General features: G+C 39.9%; 1 protein-coding gene across 1 annotated transcript; it reads right to left on the reverse strand.

Annotated features, from left to right (window-relative positions):
- Window positions 1-152: 152 nt before the first annotated feature.
- slc26a10 (solute carrier family 26 member 10) lies at window positions 153-6,542 on the reverse strand. The gene is made up of 18 exons (XM_041055998.1): window positions 6,233-6,542; window positions 5,748-5,858; window positions 5,391-5,548; window positions 5,073-5,237; window positions 4,819-4,971; window positions 4,641-4,723; window positions 4,401-4,548; window positions 4,196-4,309; window positions 3,563-3,640; window positions 3,377-3,472; window positions 2,797-2,903; window positions 2,474-2,543; window positions 2,070-2,252; window positions 1,850-1,904; window positions 1,618-1,706; window positions 1,463-1,517; window positions 1,260-1,366; window positions 153-1,173 (listed from the first exon to the last, which is right to left on the reverse strand). The coding sequence occupies exons 1-18, from the start codon at window positions 6,495-6,497 to the stop codon at window positions 1,135-1,137; spliced, it is 2,076 nt and encodes a 691-aa protein (XP_040911932.1). The 5' UTR covers window positions 6,498-6,542; the 3' UTR covers window positions 153-1,134.
- Between the last annotated feature and the right edge of the window lie 16,218 nt (window positions 6,543-22,760).

A 22,760-nucleotide genomic window follows, 5' to 3' on the forward strand; every position in this document is an offset into this window, starting at 1 on the left:
GGAAAGTGGTAGACGGTGTTTAATATAATGAAGTAGTAAGTGTTTTTATTTCTGTTTATTGTTTTGAAATTATACATTTAGTGACACCAGTCTGGCATGCACATTGCATGATGAATAAACCAGAATTCTCCAAGACAGATGACTTTCCACACTTTTATTCTTTGCAGTGGCAAAAATTTCCTTAGTCTTTGTTGTCATTTGAATTCTGTATTTTTAATTTTTCATCATATCTCAGTGCAGACACACAAGTCTGCAGCACCTCACCAAATACAAAGACTGCGCTTCTTCTCTCTTCAGAATCTGACAGAGTGGCATGCTTCACATTCCACACTGTGATTCCATCTAAAATGTATTCATAATTAAAAACCACAGGAACCCAAGTATTAACGTAGAAACCTATAACCCAGTTTTCTTTATTAAATTTAGTTTTGATTCACTGACATGTTCTGATTTTGGAGATAGTTTTATTGTCAAAACAACCACTGGATGTCACAAATACAAAAGTCATTCACAAAATATTTTGTGCAGTCTCTCTGGAGTTTAAAAGACATTTTAAGGCAGTATGGGATGGCATTGACTGTACATATCTGCATATTCAACCACATATTTCAAAAGATATAAATATAAAAAGTATTTTAACAAACTATTCAGTGCACTTTATGTATATTTATCTGTATTGCAAACAACAAACTAAATAAATATTACTGTGGTAATGTTCCAGCATATATGACAATTAAAAAACAGAATATTTAACAACCGATATCTGTCATATATAGTTTTATAGTCGTAAGTCAAAAATTACATATCTGTTTTTCCAAATTTGCTAATGCTAAATATATGATTGTCTGTTGTCTCTGCCTGATTTAAAGCTTTACTTAGTCCAATATCTGTGAGAAAACTGGTAACACTGTAATGTAATAGTTATTTTAATTCATGAAACAGTGCTACAACAGGCTACTGCTTCTTTGAAACACTGGTATACAGTACAATCTGGATCAAATGCTGGGATGCTCCTATACAGCTGAGACACATGGTCTCAGCTAAAAAAACAAACAAAAAGTCCTAAAGCCCTCTGCCATTTTAGTCCCAGACACTTGGCTTGAAAGAAGTATGACTCATCACCGTCCTCATGCTTCATACCCAAACAGTTGTGGTGTTCTCTGGAGGTTTTTCCTATGGCACACAACAGCAGAATCAGCATTTGTTTGAAGTAATTAGACATCAGAGTCTGTTCTGAAAATGTCTGCTTTCTAGCTTACCCTCTGCTGTAGAATATACGTCACAGCGTCATGAACTGTGACAAAAATATGTTGAGGGTTCATATAGTTCATCAGACCACTCGATGTTAGGATCTTTAAAACACTCTCTAAGGGGACAGAAATCATTGATCAGTACTCAGTGTATGCAGGTGAATTTTGACAAATGTAATGTATATATCATCCTTCTAAAAATATAATCTTACCATTGCAGTTTGCCAAATATACATGAACTCCAACCTTCCTGCATTCAGTACACATCTGTAAAAAGACAAAAGCAATAAATTCTATTGACGCAATCAACAAAGAAATGGAGAGGAGCCTATACAGTGTACATCATGCCGTGCTTCAGCAGACAAACCTGTGTAAAGAGTCTTGCTCCAGCAACATCAACAAATATCACTTTGCTGCAATCGATTAACACTGCCTGAACGTCACTCTCGGATGTTTCTGCAGAGCAAAAAAGAAATTGTAGCTTTTGTTGAAATTATCTGCAGCACAGGAATATCTGCAAAAAACTGAAATTGTGTATTTTTTTTGGAACTGTGTGCGTATTAAGCATTGTCCATGCAGTCCACAACAAAAGTTCTTACCTGATTTAAAGAATTCGCTTTCTGAGGAAAAAGATGTGTTTGCAATGCCTCTTTCCTAAAGAACAGTTGAGAGAGGAAAATTCAATTGAATTTAAAAATTAAAATGAAATTAAAATGGGATTTTACAGTGTATGTGAACTTTGACATATGTATTTTATTTTATTTTATTTTGTTTTTTTTCTTTTTGTCTCAGCTCTTTCAGTGATTGCTGTACGCGTACCACAGTGCTGATGGTGGCCTCTCTCTCCCGTTTCTCCAGGGCTTTCCTGGCCTTCTCCCAGCTGCGGATCTTCTCTGGCGTCAGACCCAACAGCCTGCTCATCTCCTCCCTAAAGAAGCTACGGTTGCCGTAGTAAATAGGCCCGTTGTAAGTCAGGATCTTCACTCCAGGCACCTCATAGCACTGAAAGGAAACCAGCATTGCCTCAGCTTCAATCTAGAATATCTGTTCTGCAGTTTCTCTGAGATTACGGTTATCACTTGTTAGTTGAATAAGAAATTAAGATTTTATGTGCCTTAAAATTAAGGCAAATGAGCCTGTTCTCAAAGTGTCTTGAAGTGGACAGTTTATTTGCACATACTGTAAATACCAAGAAAGATCAAACAATAAGAGAATTCTCTCACCTTGTTGTGGTTCTCCAGAGGTCTGTAAATTTCAGTATTGCTGGCCCGGCCAAGGACTGAACAACCAGCCCTGTTGAATCATGGGTCATTAAATTTTAAATCAAAGTGACACATTATGATACATAATGTACTTGGCCAGACAGACATGGAGCGATGTGTATCTATAACACATCACTCTCTATATACTTAAACAAAATGTTTTGCTGCAGAAGAGTGTGGCGTTGTCAGTTTGCGTTTACCCTCTAAGAGGTACATGATATTTCTTGTAATAGAGCATTAGGCATTAATATTAATATGTTCTGCAGAGGAGACAGAGGCTATACCTTTGTGTGCGACAGATGACAGTCATCATAGAGAAAACTACTCCAATGGCTAGGCCAAGGTCCACATTAAGTACCACTACAGACAGCCAGGTTACCACCCAAACCATCTACACAAAGACAAACAAAACAGGACCACTATAACATATCGTCATGTCAGGATAAAACAATTAACAAAAGAAGCATGTCAGTGAGAAATATGGTTAACTCCAGCCAAATAATCAGTGTGAAAGGGGAAGGATGAAGGTGATTAATCTGATGTGCTACCTGTGCTCCTGATCCCAAAGTCTGATTATAACTTATTCTCCTTGGCTGGAGGAGTGTTTCTTTCAAATAACCTTGAAACTGTGATGCTGCAAGTATTGTTTGACGATTTGTCACCAGGCAGCTAAGTTAGTTGTGGTTCATACAACCTGTATGAGAAAAACTGTGTAAACCCACAAAATCCCAGCTAAATCACCAGCAAGCAGATAATGTTTCTAATTTCTGCCATTTAAACTCCATTCTCTTATGTTTCTCTTGCAAGGGAACCTCACTGCAGAATACAATCTTATGTCACACACTGCTAAATAAATGACCTTACAAAGTCAATCTTGCTGATTGTCCACAGCTCAGGTAAGTCTTGGAACTGCAGAAACATCTGCCTGAGGCTGGTGACATTGATGCATGCCAGGACTGCCTGAGGAGAGAGATAAAGGATGAACTGGGTAAATTTTCCCTCTCGCTTTCTCTGTCCCATATTTGTAGAGATAAAAACATATAAAAACACCTTGGGCAGGAAGTAGAACAGTGGTCCAATCAGCAGCAGGACAATCAGAACAACCAGACTAGTGAACAAGCCAGAGAGCTGCAGAAAAACACACACAGAGACAGACACACATCTCTTACTGAAAGTCCCAATGTGACCCATAAGCTTTTGTTTAGAATTTTCTGCACACTGAATTTTCTGTTTTATGCATTCATAAAAACTAAATTGTTCTGTTAGGTTTTTAATTATTGTTCAGTATTATTTTTTCAGATGCATTCAAGTGGTTTAGAGTCTATAAAATCCCAATCTGTACTTTTTTGGTAACATAAATCTAAGGTACATTCACATAAATAATGGAACAATGGCTTATAGATGGAAAATCATTTGTATTTGCATTTCTTTGTTGATCACATTTGAATGTATAAGTCTGTTTTGCTGCTGTGTTTAAATTATCAGTTGACATAACTTAAATGTAGTTGTAGTGTTAGTTCTAAAGAATCTTTCAGTTCAGTTTTGGAAGTGATGGTAAGTGTCTTGGTAGAACCTCTCTGTTTACATTTGCATTGCTGCTTGTTCCTTCAAGAGCCTAGCAGTGGCTGGTGAGTATGATAGAAGAGAAAATGCACAGAGGTTACTGCATGTCATGCACACTACCTGTGTGTATCCTCCAGCACTCTCCAGTATATTTGTGGTGGCTAGAGTGGCTGAGCTGGGGAAGCAAGTGAAAAAGGAGGATACCGTGTTGGAGATACCATGAGCCAGCAGCTCCTGAAATCAATAACAGGTTCAACAAAGAAAGTTAACAGACTGGTGAGAATTTAACATTTCAGCGAGCAGCTGTGACATTCTCACACTTTACCTGGTTGGGATGTATGGAATACCCATGTTTGTCAGCATAAATCATTGCCAGTGAGACCGACACAGCGTAACCAACAAACGTTATGGCTACTGTATCTCCAGCAATGTCAGGGAAAGTGTGTAAGGCAGGCATCCGTGGCTTTGGAAATCTGAGGATGAGAGAATTAAAAGTCAAACTACTTGAAGCGACTGAGCTCATCAGTGTTCTGAGTTTTTTTTTTTCCAAATCTAAAAAAATTACCCAGCTGGGATGTGTCCAACTATCTCAATGTTATAAGAAGAGTCCAGCGAGGAGGCATAGGCCACACCTGTAGCAACAATCACCTGAAGTATGGAGCATAAAAGTATGCTTTATAACTTGTTAATTAAACTGTAAATATGACATATACATTCAGTATTCATAGACCCATTTGACTAACCGTGAGGATCTCCACAGGGATGGGTGTACGCAGGCGCTGTCGGTAACGCATGTTGATCTCCTTAACTGGGACTAAGACAGCTAAGCACACCAAGGAGATCAGGAGCTCAGCCATGTTGGTGTGAGGCAGGTTCTTCATCACTGACGCTAAAGTCTGAACACACAAGCTAGTGAGCTGCAAGAAAACAGCACTAAATGCCCAAAAAATATAACATGGATTGGAGCATCAAGACCTCAGCGTGAAGCACTACTTACTTTGAAGAGAGAGAAGGTCCCAGTGTGGCGAGGGAGCCGCAGCCCCAGCATGCTTTGCAACTGTGAGATGGTGACATGGAAGGCAGCAGCACTGGTGAAAGCCTTAACAATTGGCTCTGACAGATAGGTGGAAAGGAAGCCCAGCTGCAGACCACACATACAGAGCTGGGGCACAAGAGATCAACACAAAATTACGAGCTTTGTCAGGGCTTTCCTGATAGTCTTAACAAACAGAAAGATCTTCCGTCTCATTGGCATTTTCATTTCCTTTTGTGACTATGAGACTTTGTGACTTAACACTTTGTGCAACTGTCTTACCATAATAATTCCTGAGAGGAGTGCTACAGCTGACGCCACACCAATCCTCTGGGCCTCAAAGTCAGCCGCTTCAGACGAACTTGAGTTCAGTTCCAGAGGAGTGGGAACCAGCTGCTCCACCACAGAGCCAGTCATCAGACTCACCACAGCAAAGGTACCTGAGAAGAGACCTATCATCTCAGTAACAATAGAAAAAGCTGTAACTGACACTTGAGTTTAAAGTACATGCATGAGCTAATGTAACCCTTTATCGTATTGTTCATAAGGAAAAGACCTTAACCAAGTTCACTAAAACAATGTCTGTGTTTTGAGATTACATTGAGTATGCAATCAATGTTATGTGGGCACAAGTCTTACCTGTGGACACATGGCGACCTGTGCCAAAAAACATATAGAGGACCACAGGGAAGAAGGAGGTGTAAAGGCCAAATATTGGTGCCACTGAAGTGAGTAAAGCAAAAGCCATGCCTGTTTGGAAGAAAATTCAAAAACACAGTTTATCAATAAACACACGTTTGTTTGTTTGTTTGTTTGTTTGTTTGTTTGTTTGTTTGATGGGTTTGTTTTTTGTTTAGAGTTAACAGTGGACCAAAAAAAGTATTTATCCCCGACAAATACTGAATGTCAATTTTATCCCTATAGTTGTAGTTTATTACATATATTTTATTATTGTTATTATATTATTGTTATTGTTAATCCGGGCTATATCGATTCTAAAATGAAATCTTCTAACATACAGTAAGTGATGAAATCTTTAATCAAACCAGGTAAAAGAAAACACGACTTTCTTTCTCTTTTGTGCGATTTTTTTTTTCTCCTGATGATGTGCAGTGTTTACTTACCTTGCGGAATGTGAAGAATACCGACTGTCAGTCCCGCTATACTATCCCCCAAAATCCATTTCTTAAGCCTGTATCTCGGCAGCCAGTTGAAAATGGGGACTCTCTCCCTCAACAGGTGAAGGCAGGCTCGCCTTGAGCACCTGCACCTCCCGACGAGCTTTTCTCGGAGCCGCAAACTTCCATTCGTGCTTTCCTCAGAGCCGTAGGCCTGTTTGAAGCGGTCCTCCGTGTAAATATTCCTGTACACGGCCACAGACGCGCTCATCTTGTCTTCGTTGAGATGAGTGATGATAGTTCACCATGCAAGCGCTGTTGTAGAGTCAGTAAATCTGTTGTCTATTGCAATACATTTATAGCAGACTCTGCCCTGACCTCAACAGCCATTGCACTTTCCTGTCAGACTCTTTGTAGCCAATGACATGGCTCAAAGCTTTTTTTTTTTTTTTTTTGGTACAGTGTTAAACAACTTTTTCCCCCCCACATCTTTGTCCTGCTTCAGACAACATTAAGGTGTTCTGGTTCACTTTTTTTCCCTTCTACAAAAATCCTCTGGGTCCTACTGCTAAAGAGATTTTTTTTCCTTCAACATAAAGTAGAACGTCAGACATACAATCTGCCTTTCCTTCAATCACAGCCACTCCCTCCAAAAACTCGCACACACCATCCTTTGCACTACACGGCCTTATCCTCCCTTATGCCCTGTCTCCAGAGAGCTATGCGGGAGGTGCAAGCTCAGAGGAGGTACAATTAGATCATACAATGTATAGCACTGTGAAACGCCTAAAGGGATCAAAGTCATATTGTTGGTGGAGATGAGGTGTAACCTCAAACCATGTCTGTTAGCGAGGAGTTCATTTCCGAGAAGGATGGATGTCTGTAATGGGTGGGAGTTTAAACTGTGTAGCCATAGGAAAAAGAGACTGGTACCCATGAGACCCCTGTGAAACTCAATCACACATGGCAGCCTGGTTCATGGATCAAACCACACCTTGACTCTTGATCAGAGATTGTGTGTGATGAGTGAGATGTTGTTCTTTGTCAGGAAGGAGTGAGTACAAGGGAGCTTTGGATAAATACAAGATAAAACAGATAAAACAAGATCTATGAGGCTACGTGAGGCAATGCAGGCAATGCCACCATTTTCTATTGTTGTGCAGGACAACACCCAAGGATTTTGGCTTGAATGGGTCTGGACCTTGGCTAGAAGGGCAGAGCATTTAAAAGCTGGAAATGTAAAATGTACCTTATCGCACATCAAACTACAGCAGAGATGGGGAAGCACCTAGTATTGCATTTATGAATTTGTTTTACCGTGCTGTAATACAAAGTGAAAATGCCATCAACCACCCAGCCAGGTAACTAAGAAACAAGCATACAGTGTATTTTACTGGCGTGGTGAGCTTCACTGCTACAACCCAGTCTGTGAAAGTGTCTGTAAAAGGCAAAACATGACCAAAAACCTTTTTTAACCTTTATGTTTAATGCCACTTAAGGTGGAATTACACTTCTCCAGGGGGTGCGTAGGTCAACGTGTATGTAAGTGTCACTCGGCCACATTCAAGTGATTGTTTCTTGTATATGTGTATACGGTCTGTCTACACTTGCCTTTTTTTCTCCTTTTCAACCCCACTTCCTGAGAGGTGTAAAATCAACTTGCTTGCTGTGCAGGTCCACACAACATGTTGTTGACATTTGGGAGGTGAGTATGGCAGCTCCTCAGCAAGCTTCTGCTATCTATGGTTATCCATGACACTTTTCCCAGCGTAAGTGTACAGATTTTTATTTGTATCTTTGGAGTAGAGTAGTTCCGACTTTACACATCCAGCAGACATGACAAATATAAGCTCAACATTCACTTTCCACCAACTTCTGAGAAAAAGTTAAAATTTAATCTGAGATTTTTTTCTTTTTTGCCAAAAACAGGCCTATTGCTTCTGGTGGAAATGAGATTGATAAGACCTCTAAGATGGGTTCATCCAAAAAACTTTCTGCTATTAAACCCAAACAACAAGCTAAAAGGGGATAAAAAGCTCTGTAGAGTTGGATGATAGCTGTAGGTTCATCACTACAATTGCATTGCATATACAGTCATTTGATTAATTGTTAATATATTATGGATATGAACTCATTTTGATTTTTATACAGCATGTAACCTCATCAGCCCAGATGAAGCCATAATTAGCGGAGGGGGTTTGGTAATCCCACATACAGCGACAAAGTAGGAGACAGGTCAAATGATGTAACCCTGATAAATGTCTCCATTTCTTTCGAATGACTATTGTTGATTCTAAATTTAACAAAAGAAAACAATGGCTAATGTTGACCAAAAGTTTTTGCCCATGCTGTTGTTATTCCATGCAAGAGAAAACATTGCTAAAGATGTAACCGGAGTCAAACAGGGTGTAGGTGAGAGGTCCAGTGACGTGTTACAAAGGTAAAGCACTGGATGGACACCCTCCAAAGTGTGATGTGTTCCTAACTCACTAATGCTTTAAACTAAATGAAATAAACAGACACGCATGTAGAGAGTTGTTTTCGTTCCAGTGTCATATTCCTAGAATTTCTGTGTCTCTGGTGGAGAGGCGATGCAATGATATAAGGAACTTCCTTTAAATGCCAGGAATGTGGTCCATTGTGTTGATCAGCTCCAGAGGATTTATGAACATACCGACTGCGTGGTGTGTGTCTGTGGGCTGTTTAAACAAGATATTAATCAGTGGTAAAAAGAACAATGTGTTGAATGGAAAAGGATATGGAGTGTTAACCCCAAACCAGACGAAACCCTTCTGCTCCATCATAACAAAGACAGCTCTTTATGAATTTAAACAATGAAAATGTGAAGACCTGAGTGCCACAGCAAGCTGCAAAGTGTATACAGTCCAGTCTACATTCAGTTAGCTTAACAGCAACAAGCAGGGTATCAACACCTTTTTGTGGGGACAAAACGTCCATGACCGTTTTTGTCTGACAAACATGCGTATTTTAAATGTGAGGTCACATTGTATACGTTTCTCTATGCGTAAAAAATCTGATGAAAGTGAATCATTTTCCGTTTCTCTGCAGTGTCTGTTTTGGTTTTCAGTGTCGACCTGTCTGCAGAAAACACTTATGGAGGGTTGTGAGGCTTAAAAACAGACACTTTGATGGCAATTGTAGTTATGTTTGGCAGCATAGCTCATGATCCCACTTTTGCTTGTTGCATTAGCATTAATCAAATTATAAAAATATCTCATCCACCCTGTCTCCTTCATGCTGAGTGTGTGTCCTGATCTTGCAGGATCCTTCTATTATTCTCGACCAGGGAGAGGCTCCAGTCATTTTGTGGCCTATAGTTCCTGCTATTGTTCTTTATCTGCTTTATGGGATGCTTGTCCCGACCCCCCATGGCATGTTACTTTGGAAATGACCTTGCCTATGAGGCTGACTGCTGGCAGCCAAACCTCTCCTTGTGTCCCTGTCTCCTTACCTCTCCCATCCCTTTCCGTTTTCTGCTCCTCTCCATCCATTAGTGCCTGTCCAGGTATTTACATTGTTTGACTTCAAGAATCATGCCTCTCTGAAGAATTCTTCCTGTCTGTTCGAGAATTTGTTGTAATTTGTCACTCACGCCATACAAAGTTTCTGCAAGGGTTAAGAGCTGAGCGCAACCTAGGAATTTGTCTAACAGCCCTTTGATGTGCTTTGAAAAGTGCATGTTTCATATTGGCTTGTCAAGCTCTATTATTTAGGCAATACAATAATCAAACAACTCTTGCATTCTTTAACTAAAGACCTTTGCTAATTCTTCTGTTCTTAACTGTACCTGTAATTAGCCATATCTTGATTTCCCAGGGCAACAAACTATAATCTAATTACTTTTTGTCAAAGATCTATGGAGAATTTCCCTCCAATGTCAACATTACTAATTCTCTTACAACTGAGGCCATGGTTGTGTAGCATCAATGTTTTAGTGTTTCTTTCATACTTTCCCTTTTAAAAGTTTTTGTTTTTTTAACTTTGCGTGAGTCCAGTTTGTTTCAGAGTGAGTTGCTGATTTCCTGTTCACTCTTGATGAACGTCTCCTGACCTCCACCACACCTACACTGGCCATGTCCATTCATCAAACATCTGGGCCGTGCATCTCCTGGGCGGGTAAGGCAGCACCCGCCTACATTTCACAAGCTCCCCAAGGAACTGTGCCTGAGCGTGCGTTCACAAAGCATCCTCCACAATTAAGTTTCATGTTCTCGTTAAGTTAACAACACAGATGATGACTTAACAACACTGTTCGTTTTAATCTGGGCAAAGCACATGATCATACTGCCGTTCCCCTCTGTTTAAACGGTGGGTGGATTATGCACAGTAATTGTTTGGTGCGCTGCTGGTAAAGGAAATGCACTTTAAACAGCGTGATCTCTTCTGCTCTTTCATGTTTGAGACTAAGCATACCAAAACACACAATCAAAAGGTCAACGCCTTGCCTAAGCAGCCTGTCTGTCATCTGAGGAGAACAAAAGGTGAGACCTGGATTTCCATCTGACCCTCCTTTATCTGCTGATTGTCACTGTCCTGTCTGTCCCCTTTCTGGATATGGTACCACACACACACACACACTCCAAGGTAGAGGTATACATTGTCACTCTTTACATAAAATCTGCCATCTCGCAGTACTGCAGTTTTGTTCCTCAATTTTTGTCATTTTCAGAATAATGATTAGATTTAATAAACCATACAGGGGAACCGTTTTGACCCACAGAGGCCATGGGCTGACTGGAGAGTCTGGTTATGGGATGTGTCACTTCCTACCCATGCCAGAGCATTGTGCAGCTCAAATACACAACGGCGACACAGCCTTGAACCACATTGTAAGAGCTGCTGCTGCATTGTCTGCGTCACCTCAACACTTCTGTCAACAGATTCACTTTCAGCTGTAGAGCACTTGTAGTGTTCAGCACAACGAAGAAACATTTCCCTGTGTTGTCATTCGAAGCCTTCAGGCAACACCCTACTGTTTTTTTTTTTGTTTGTTTTTTTTGTAACTGATGCATGTACACAAGGGAAGAATAATTAGTCCCAAATGCAATACACATAAAATAAAGGGTTTGAAAATAGAAAAAACATCTCCATCTGAAAATGGTGTGTTGATACATGTGAGTAAATGTCTGTGTAGTACTCAAAGATGCACAGTTTCTATTTTTCTTGGACATATACACATAGAACCAAATATTCATATTGTGAAATCAGTCACAGTGATGGGGGTTGAAGGGGATGGGATTTTGAGCTGATGCTGATGAGCCGTAGTAACTCTAGTATTTTGTCTTGTGCGTGAGACTCTGATGGAGTGGGTCCTTGAGAGTCACCAGAGCAGCCAGGCTCACCTCACACAGAGTTCAGGGCAGGTGCGTTTGTTGTGCTCACTGCCAAAAGTGTTGACTGAATTCGACAGCTTCTGCTCCAGCCAAAAAAAAAATACAAATTCTAACTACTAGATTAGGTAATTTTTCGTTTCAAGGTGTCATACACCAAAAGGTGCCACTCATGGGTTTACAAGACTCTATAACATTACAAAGAAGAGCAATAGCATAATGAGAGAAAAAGAACTAATATCATACACCTCGATAGATGTCTCTCAGTGTCAGTCCAAATATGAATACAATTGATAATATGAATGCAATATGAAAACCTTTTACATGGTTCTTGTTTTAAAATCTGTAAGCTGGAGACCGTTTTCAGCCAATTTACAGACTTATCATTAGCTACAGCTGGTTAAATCTGCTACAACATCACAGTTCTCATGTCATCTGGCAAAATGATCGGCCACCAGCTAGAAATGTGAAGCCTGCTGACATGTTTTTGAAATTAAGCACCTGTAGTTTCCAAGATTTACAGGTGTGGTAATTGTAACTAAAGGACCTATACAGTGAGAGTAACCTGATCTGAAGTCCTCTATGGATGACATAGTTTGCTGGATACAAGCTGACCACTGTTTATAAGCATTTTACCTCGCCCATGCACCTTGCAGACATGCATAAGCGAAACTGATTGCGGAAGCTGGCACTCCATTTTCCTGCAAAACACTTGAAGAACCCTTCCCAAAACATATTCTTCTAATAAAGTTCATCACAAGTAAAGAGGTCTAAAAATAACCAAAACATTGTTTCCTCATAAATTGTATTGTAAGCAAAATATGATTTGCCGTTGTAATCTTGTAATCTTCCTCCAGTGCCCAAAAACAGTAATAATCATAGCACTGGACAGTACACTGTTACAGCTGTGATCACATCCGTTTACAGTCTCTTATGAAATTCCTGTCGCCATTCAGAAATATTCCAGCACTGGATATTTCTGACGTCAGCCTGAGAACTCTGTGGAGTGGTTCACAGAGTTGCTGCATCACCAGACACCCTCCACAGCACGTACCAGACTGAGAGCAGCAGGGTGGAGGGCAGGGAGACGTGGACCCAAATTTGTGCTGGCAGTCACTGCCAGAGCACCTTCCTGCCACACCGTGCCATCGCTCATGCATACATATCTGAAGCCAGACAACAAAAGACATTCAAGAAAGAAGGGTTTTGTATTACTTCACATTGTGCTGCGAGTTAGAACCAGTACAAAAGAAAGAAAAACACTGAATGGAAGCTAATGTTAATGTTAATGTTGAAGTTAATGTGGATGCATTTTTAGGCAGCAGTGTCACAAAGAAATGACAAGCCAGAGTAAGTAAGTAAGAAAGATATGATGTGCTGCAAAAATCTTTGCCAACCAGAAAGAAAGTTGAAAGATGGATGCATTAATTAGAAAATTATGCATCTTGTAGCTGAGAAATTATTGCAAAATATAAGGCCAGGTGAGTGTCACATGCATGATAGAATTATGAAATATGGCACAGGTCATACCATCATGGATGAACCTATACGACAGTGAACTGTTGTATCTGTAACTATGATTCTCCTCAGAAATTATTGCTGTATCTTATAATTTTATGTTTTTGTAATAAACAGTCCCATGAGGTGTGCACCTGAGCTGGGCTCCAATGTGTTCAGGTCCATTTTCACACTTGTAGGCTAATGAGATCGGCTTCTGTATTTTATGATGCTGGCCCTGGGGGTCTTTATTTTTTATTTCATTTTTATTTCCTCTCCTTTTATCATTTCCCTTTTCTTTTTCCCCTCTTGTCGCCACCTTTCTTTTCTGTTTTTCTCCTCTCTTCTCCTCTCCTCCATTCCCCTCTCTTCTTGCCTCTCCATCACCTTTCTCTTGCTCCCATCCGTACTTATTCAGCATCAAAGGCCACCCGTGGCTCCGGCTGGGTGGCCACCAGCTTCTCATTTCCTCTCATGCTCTCCAGCCATTCAGCAGTGGCGTGCTCCGTCAGGGCTGAGCGGACCCCAGGGAGTCCACCAGAAGCCTCCGCTAGGCGCTCACCGCCACTTCCTGCTCATTTAAGTGAGCCCTCAGAATGGAGCGCCATTGTCCTGGCTGTTATCTGATGGCCCCACTCAACAGGCAGACAAAGCAAAGAGCCTGGGGGCTCCCCCCACCTCACTGGTTGTGATGAGGCTCTCCCTTTTTTCTCCTTTTTTGTTAAACATGTCAGTAGCTCAAGAAAAAAGTTCTGCAAACACTGATAGATGCATAAAAGCACTACATATTTTCTGGGCATTTAAAGGGAAATTATAGTTAGACCACACAGACCTGTTGAGAATAGTTATTAGTAATGTAAAGGGAACTTGATCTGAGCAGGTCAAGGGAATGAGTGTTAGTATTAAGTGTGTCGTACTGACAAGGCCTGTAGACTGATGAACTAAGTGAGTGACCAATGGATCCAGCAACAGTAACATATCAGTGTGTGTGGTGTTCGGAGTTTGATTCTTCCAAAAAAAAAAAAAAAATGTAACTACAAATCAGCCAACTTTAATGTGTGAAGCTTTTTTTCTACTGTGATGACACACACCTGGTTGAGTGGAAGTCAAGTCACTGTCAATTTATTGTACAGCACAGGAGAATTTTGATTACAGGCAGATGTAAGAAATATAGTACATGCATCCATGCAACCAGATATTCAACATGTGGAAAAATCAGACCAGGAAGAAAAAAACCCATACCAAACCAAATGAAGAAAGAGCTAAAACAGCTGGATGCTGAATACAGAAAATTATTATGTGTAAAGATATATTACTTATGCTGAAAGATGTGCAGATTCAACAAAGGAGACTTTGTTTATGTTTCTGTGAGAAAATAGAGGTATGAGCTCAAAGTCCTTCTGAGTGGGGTGGCAGGACAGTCCAACATCATACAAGCCTGGGAAGCTTGTTCAGACTGGCCAGAAAGAGCGAAAAAAAAAAAATTCTTTGTTGTGTGTTTTTAGAAATAAACTTTACATTTGGTTGAAAGCTGTATCTTTGTTGCTGTTTTGATTCTTTGCTGTTATTTCTGTTTTATAAATTCTTCTTTGCTTTTCTTTCTTGCTGTCCTGATTGTTTGACATATAATGTTTTTATATTGAAACACTTTGTAACTTTCGTTTTGAAAAGTATTATATGAATAAATAATTGTTGACAGGCACTGTATTCTAATTTACACAAAATCAAATTTAGTTCTCACCCTAACAACCAGTTACAGTCACAGTCATTTCCATGGTTTATTACATACATCTCGAGTACAGCCTTGACACAAAGTCATCATCTGGTCTTCACAGAGAGGCTGTTGGGGCAAATTATGACTAAATCATCAGCAGTATTTGTTCTCACATTTGCTCTGACAGATCTTTTGCATAAATAATATATGAGGAGGAATTCAAAACACATTGTCTTTGTGAACCAGTTGATGAGTGAAGAATGATTGAAAGGACATTGTCCTCTAACTTGCCAAATACACCTAAAAATCTCACTTCTATTTAGTGACATTAATATCAGAAATAAAATCTGCACTTTCTTTTCCAGCAAACATTTGTGAATTAACAGCAAAAGAAAGTTCTATAAACACAAGCCTGGTATGAGTCAAGAGATTAGGGTCAGTTTGCCATCCTCTGCAAGCATTGTGGGTAAACTATAAGGAGTCTTTTTTTTATCATTACCATATTCAATACAGCTTTTGTTAAACATATGTAGTTTGTTATTTGGGAAACGTGAAGAGTCCTTACATAAAAGAAACAAAAAACTAAACAGAAATAGGGAAACACAAGACATTGTGTTTCTCAGCATGTCATCTCCATGCTGTAACAGGATAGAGTAGATGCAATATGGCAGCAGTGTCCTCTTGTGGAGAACTGTGGTAAAGCAAATGCACCAAAGTTATTTTTTTCCTTTTTATCCAGAACCTGTTTTCTCATTTAACAGTTTTTTCTTCTGCCATTTTATTTTCTGCTGAGACACACACACAGAGCGGTAAGGGGGTTTCCTATAGAGACATCATTGTGTGTGCTGTATCAAAGGGAGATTTGTTAAAGGAGCTTTGGTGTGCTGTGATATCACCCACATCAGTCAGGACTGCCCGTGCAGGTGCCTGCGACCAGGGGGATGTGGGGGGAGGGGGTTGGACTCACTGCCTGCTCCAATTTCATAGGCTTCTGACCTGACAGGAAAGACTTCAACAGTCGAGGGGGAGGTGACAAAAACACAAAGAAGTAAAGTTAAACTCAACTTAAAGCAAATAATAGATCAGTCAACATTTTCCTTAAAATCAATATGTGAAATATGCCTTCTGTAAAGGCATCTAGATTTGATATGCTTTTGTCCAGTAACAGAAAGTCCTCAGTCAGCCAGTGTCTCTCAGTGGCTTTTGCTGTCTCCTCAATAGCCCTCTCTAGTGGGGTGGTAATGAATTGTGTGGTACTTCACAGTGGATGCTAAAAGATTAAGTTGATTTGATTCCTTGATTTGATTCCTTGATGATTAAATTCAACACAATTTAACCATCCTTCCAAATTACACATACACACACTGAAGCATTTTATTTTACTACAGAGAGGTGAGTGTGAGGGTGGCCGAGAAACCCGGTATAAAAGAATGAGTTGCAGCAGTCTGGAGCAGTTCCCAATTCCATTTTATTTGTCAAAATCAGAGTCTTGCTTAGAAGCTCCAAGGTAAAAATTCACATTGGGCAACCAGAAAGAGAAAAGAAAAATAACAAAAAAAAAAAAACCCCACTTCTCAAGAAGAATCAAAGTAATACACAACAAAAGAATTCACTCTAAACTGCCTTCCTGGCTATACCCTTAAAACTTGGGCCCAGGAGGCAGGAGCTACATTCTGGAGCTACATTCTGGAGCTACATTCTGGAGCTACATTCTGGAGCTACATTCTGGAGCTACATTCTGGAGCTACATTCTGGAGCTACATTCTGGAGCTACATTCTGGAGCTACACGTCTCTTCTCTAGCCTCCAGCCACCACAGTCTCCTCACTTTTATACTGTTGGACTACACCTTCCCAAGCAATCAAAATCAATTATGTCGTGCAACACACTTACAATAATAACAATATCAAATAACACATTGTCACATAGAAGTTCAGTCAAACTTACTTTAAAAACAGATATTTCTTTTTAAACAAGATACTTAAACTGGTTATTTCAGCACAAATGGCAAAACACCCCTCCCAGTCTACCACACTTGGTTTCCTCCCCTGTGCACCCGCTATTTAACCAAATGGAATGCTCCAGCTCAGGTTTGGCTGTTCCTGGTCTGACAGGGGAAGAAGTGCAACAAAAGAGGCAGCCTGTCTCCAGACAGGTGAACACAATTTAATTTCAATAAATCAAATGCCCAGTCACAATGTGTCTTCTCCCCTTCACCCCCTCCTTCAAATGTTCATATCACACACATCTCCCCAGCAGTTTCCACCAGGTATTAACATTTTGATAAAATCTACCTGAGAAAGAGTGTGTAGTGCATATGCCTTACTTTAGGGCACAGGGTCTCCCCCTGACAGTGAAACTGTGCAAAAACAATTTGTCACAAGGTCACATCCTGAGTAAATATCAGTATTGGAATGGTAATGCAGACTTATACTGTAGAGTATGTTTCAGCTCTTAAAACGAACACCAATGTTTTATTTTCATTCGGTTGTCCTTAATTAGTCAACCCATTCCAGATAAACAGTAACAGGAGAATTTTAAAATACTTTGTAAAATTAATTGAGAAAGAGGAAGGGCTCCAAATTTTTTTAAAGCATACTTTGGATTATAGTCTGAGCAAAACTTGAGAATATGCCTGTTTTACCTGCACAGTGAAGCAGCCCAGGACTGAGACATTGAAGTCATGATGAACAAGTAAATGCACCAGATAAGAAAAAGAAAGCTCATAAAACAACTGAAGAACATTCTAACTCAAACTGATTCATCCATCTAGATCTCCCCTACTTTTTCTCTCTTCTTTTTTTTTTTGAAGATCAAGCAATGGCAAAAAGTTGAATAATTCTGCCTCTTTGATCTGCACACACAAGTGAGAGTTCATTTCCATTTTTGATTTTTTTTTTCTTCCTTTCTGTAAGAGTGCCAGCATCAAGATTTACCTTGGTGTGCAAATGTGCTGGAATAGGTTAAAAGGAAATCTCGCTGCTCTCTCAAAGCACAAGTGCAGATGTTATGAAGTTAATTAAAAATTTAGCAATTCGTTTCTCCCGTCCCAATTTAGGCTGCATCAAATAGAAGAAAACAGACGGAAAAATGAGAGAAGTCCATGCAGTCTGTCTTTTTACATGTATGGTAATGTCAACAAGGAGGAACACTTCTGTAAAAAAAAAAAAAAAAAATTATAATAAAAAAAATCAGGATAATACACAAAATTTTTTACACACTTTACCATTCTTTATAATTATAATTATATGTATAATCAGGAAATATATTACATTCTGTACATACTTTACATATTTCTATTTTAAACAAAGAAACACATTCATCTAATGTAAAATTCTGAGTACAACCCATCATTCTAACTTCTTAAACCCCCTTTATTTCTATTTCTCCAAATCTGTAAGTTTAGCCTATGATGTTATGGAAAGATCCGAGATTAGTCCAGTCAGTTATCATCTGTTTTCCCAAAGACATTTCACATAGCCTGCCTCATTTAGAAGACAACAGTGATAAACACATTTTAAAGCCTCCCCCCGATCCACCAATCTTCCAAACAAGTATCCTTGTTTACTAAAATTGCATCAGTATGTTGACATAGGCCCAGAATCTTCCACCATCTCTTCCATCTCCTCCCAAATAATAGTGCCATCCACAGAAAGGATGTCAAGTCTCAAGGTGCTGCCCACCCCTCTCCACTCCCCCCGTGTGGATGATGCTTCAGGATGGTAGCAGAGAGAGGGGGGAGAGGGGGTGTAGTTTCTGCACAGGTGTTGCAGCTGAATTCGTACATAATTCCTTTCTGTGTGAGCACTGCTCAGTGTTAGCCTCTCTGTGCTGCTTCCCCCCGGTGGGACCCCCTCCTCCACTGAGTGATATTACAAGAGGCAGCCGTGCGCCTCTGATCTACAAGCGCTGGGCTCCCTCCTGGTCCTGGGTGAATAGCGCTTGACTTGTTCAATTTGTTTAGAAGCCGCGTTCGACGCTTTGAAGCCACACATTTTAGCATAAATCATAACCTGTCTCCTTGCTCACAACTGCTTTGAAATGCAACATCTGCTTTTGAATCCCCAGCTTTACAATTAGTTAAGCAACATCAATAGATTGACTCCCTATAATTTTTCTTGATAATGAACTGCTTTGTACACGTGCAAGGGCATTAATGGTGGGCCCATTTGATTTTTCAAGGCCAAGGTCCTGAGACGGATCAATCTTCATCAGCCTCACCACGCTGGGACACTGTGAACTTCCTGAAGTTCTCAGCATGCTTTGAGTACAATCAGACACACGTGTTAAATTGGGTTACCCTCCATGGTAACCTACTTAGGAAGTGTCATGGTTGTGGGGCATGTTACCGGGCCATGTTGTTTACTCTTTCATCACACTGTTCAGGTTCCCTGTTTGTTGGTTTGTTTTGCAAAGCACAGCCTTCTGTTCAGCAGTGGGAAAAGTGCGGAATCAAAGTCCCAGAGAGCAGTCTGACGTTGACACTGATAAGCTTGGCCTGTCACTATCCATTTGTCTGAATGACAGTGATGCTCAGGTTGGATCTCTGGAGGAAGTAGTACACACACAGAACCCAGGTGCATAAGCTACTGCTGCTGCTCTGCCGTTGAAAGAAAAGAAAGTCTGCTCCCTCCAAGTTTGCTTAATGAAGTTTGTGTAGTTATAAAGTTAATATAGTAAATAAAAGGAAATAATACACAATATTGGCAGGAGTTTTAGTTGTTCAATACTCTGTACCAAGGTTCAAACTCTCACAAACTGATCCATCAGTTGGAAACCTCTCATCAGGTGCATTAAGAATTCTTTTTGCAGGTTGAAGGGGAAAATAACAATCCCAAAGATTTTATTTTCAAAGGCAAGCATTTGATCAGTAGTCGTCAATTAAACTTACTGAGGTGCAAATTACACCACAAGGATTAGATGAAAGAGCCTCTGTGTCATTTTCTCCCCTCCTCCTCAAAGCTTGGCTTGGTTCTCAGTACACACACAAACAGCAGGCTGATCCCTGGCATGGTGGTGACAGGGTGACACTTCCCCTCACATAACGCAGGCTGAGCTGACTGAAGGGCTTAACAGATAGTGGCACCACAGGCGTACATTTACAAATAAATCTACTGCTCTGGCTGTGCGGCACTCCTCTGCACATGTAGCCCTTGTATCTCAGCTCCTGCTTTGCATTTCTGATTTCAGCTTGAGCCTTGCCATAAGATCTGGTTACCATACCGACGTGAGTCCCTCTTCCCAGATGGCATATTTGGGCTTCTTGGGTAATGTTTATGAAACAGGATCCATGACATTTTGGGTATGATTTCCTGTTTTAATGTTACCACAGGTCTTTTTGCAAAAGAAAATGAGTGCTCTGAATACAATTGTTGCAACAAAAATAGTCTGCACAGTAATTTTCTGATGTGAGGTTAACTAGGGTCAAACACAGTCATGATACATAAAATTTGTTCAATTTTTCGATATTTCCTTCTGGAGTCAGTCCCATCTGAGTACAGTAGTTTAGATCCAATGCTAGTATCACTGTGACAGGTGCTCACATCTCCCACAGCCACTGAACAAAGCTATAAGATCAATTGGCAGGGGTCCCTGCATGCAATACCCACATTAACTTGATGGCTGTAAATTATATTGTCAAGTGTTACAGCTAATTATTTACCTTTGTTCATCTTTGTCTAAATGCGTTTGGAGACACTTTGTGATTGATAATCCCATTGTTTCTTTTTTTTTTTTTTTTGTCTCTGCGTTTGCTTTTTTATTATTCATTTTATGTGGCATTGTACAGACAGGCAATTGTAGGGAATTCATCTTTTTAGGGAATTTACACAGCAAACCCTATGAATAAACAATTCATTTTTTTCCTGGTAAATTAGTTATCATTAATTTTAAATGTTGTGTTAGGGAAATGAATTAACATAAACATACTGTGCTCAGAAAGGGCGCAGCAGTGGATACTTCAAGCACTAACAGGAAATTCACAGAGGATGTCAGACAATTGATAGACATGTTGTTTTATCAAATAGCAATCACAATCAGGTTTATCAGCCAAATATGTTGACAAATATAAGGATGCTGACTCTGGGTTTCAGTGGATGCGAAGCATTACTGAACAAAGACAACAAAGTTAAACCACGAAAAGCAGATAAAAACACATAGGCCTACCTGTTCTACAGATTAAAGGTATGAAAATAGATGCAGTCATGTATGAGCATAAGCAGGTAGACAAACACATGTACATCCAGATTAAATTGTGGCTGAAAAAATTTATAATTGGTTGCATGCACTACAATTTTATGGGCCTACGTGTACAACTATAGACATGTACATTAAAGCAATAAACACAGAAGTTCTATTTTATGGTTAAAGGAATAAGTTTGAGTTCAACAATTTAGGAAATGTACTTATTCGCTTTCTAACTGACAGTGAGAAGAGAAGATTGATTCCACCCTCCTGTCCACATGCTCAGTATGAAACAATACATCTAGCAGCCAATTAGCTTAGCTAAGCATAACGACTGTAAACAGTGGGCCTGGCTCTGACAAAAGGTTACTAAATCCACCTACCTGCACTTCTAAAGCTCACAAATTAACATGTTCTATGTCTTGTTTTGATTGTTACCTGTGGACAGAGCCAGGTTAGCCATTTCCCCCTTTTTCTGGTCTTTATGCTCCACTCACCAGCTGCTACGTCCAGCTTTATACTGAGCAGAGAGATATGAGAGTGGTATCCATCGTCTCATCTAATTCTCTCCTCAAAAGCAAAACTTATTTCCCCAAATGTTTAACTTTCCCTTTAAATAACTGTAAGTGACACAGTTTATTTTTTTGTTACAGTGTGCCATGAACCATACTCTTTTGCAGCAGTGTCACTTATTATCTCTTGATTGACTACACGTCTTTTCATGCAACTTTGCCACAAGTCTCTTTTCAGATCAAACGCCATATTTTATAGGCCGAAACCTTCAAAGCATGTCATATCCTGTCGAGATGATGAAATGATTATGAAGCACCATGAAAGTGACATTTGGCAGATGGACTGTATTCATCTTTATCACTGCAGAGTTCCTGTACTACTTTCCTTTGATAAAACATGAAACACATCCTCTGCTCAGATTTCAGTCTTTGACAAGTGTTTTAGTTTCCGTGCTGATATATAAGTGAAGTTACTGTGAATCTTGAGTCGATTAAACAAAAAGTTAACACTGGATTTGTGGTTTAATTTTAATTTAGTGACATGAAGTTGCCAGGCAACATAACATTTTGTTTGTTTGTTGACTAAAATCTGTTGCATGGTATAACTCATTGACTTAACTTGGGCTGTCATATATTAGCGGACTTCATTAGCAGTGTAAAGGGCAATTCAGTTCATTTTATATAACATCAGCACAAAGGTGAAGAAGGCAGCAATTTCTTCAATCTATTCCTTTTATATGTACTTCCCAAACTCCCCTCCATCTTCCCTGGATCTCTCTCTCTCTCTCTCTCTCTCTCTCTCTCTCTCTCTCTCTCTCTCTCTCTCTCTCTCTCTCTCTCTCTCTCTCTCTCTCCCCTTTCGTCTTTCGTCTCTGGGAGTATGGGTGCATGTCAAGTGATTGTTGAATTGAAATATTGATGTGGAGTATCAAAGCGTGGTGTAGCACTCCTGTGTTTCCAGAACTAACCACGAAGCGCTTTGATCAGATACTCCTGTGATCTGACTTCTGAAGTTGTTAAGAGTGCTGGAAAACAAAATGCAAACAAACTTCAAGTGCTCTTGGTATTGATAAAAGTTTTCTTTGACAAGTGGAGATGCGTGCTGTCTGCCTGTGTCTGCCCAAGACTGGAGATTTCGGGGTTTTCGTACATGCTAATGGACAAGAGATGAGGGAATTATTATAGTTTTCTGCTTCTCACACACCTAGCAATGTAAACTGTGGTACAGGGGTGGGAATCACCACAGAATCCCGCTGCAATAGCAAGGTAGTTGAGTAA

The sequence above is a fragment of the Toxotes jaculatrix genome, chromosome 2 (assembly GCF_017976425.1).
Source record: "Toxotes jaculatrix isolate fToxJac2 chromosome 2, fToxJac2.pri, whole genome shotgun sequence".
Taxonomy (NCBI): Eukaryota; Metazoa; Chordata; class Actinopteri; family Toxotidae; genus Toxotes; species Toxotes jaculatrix.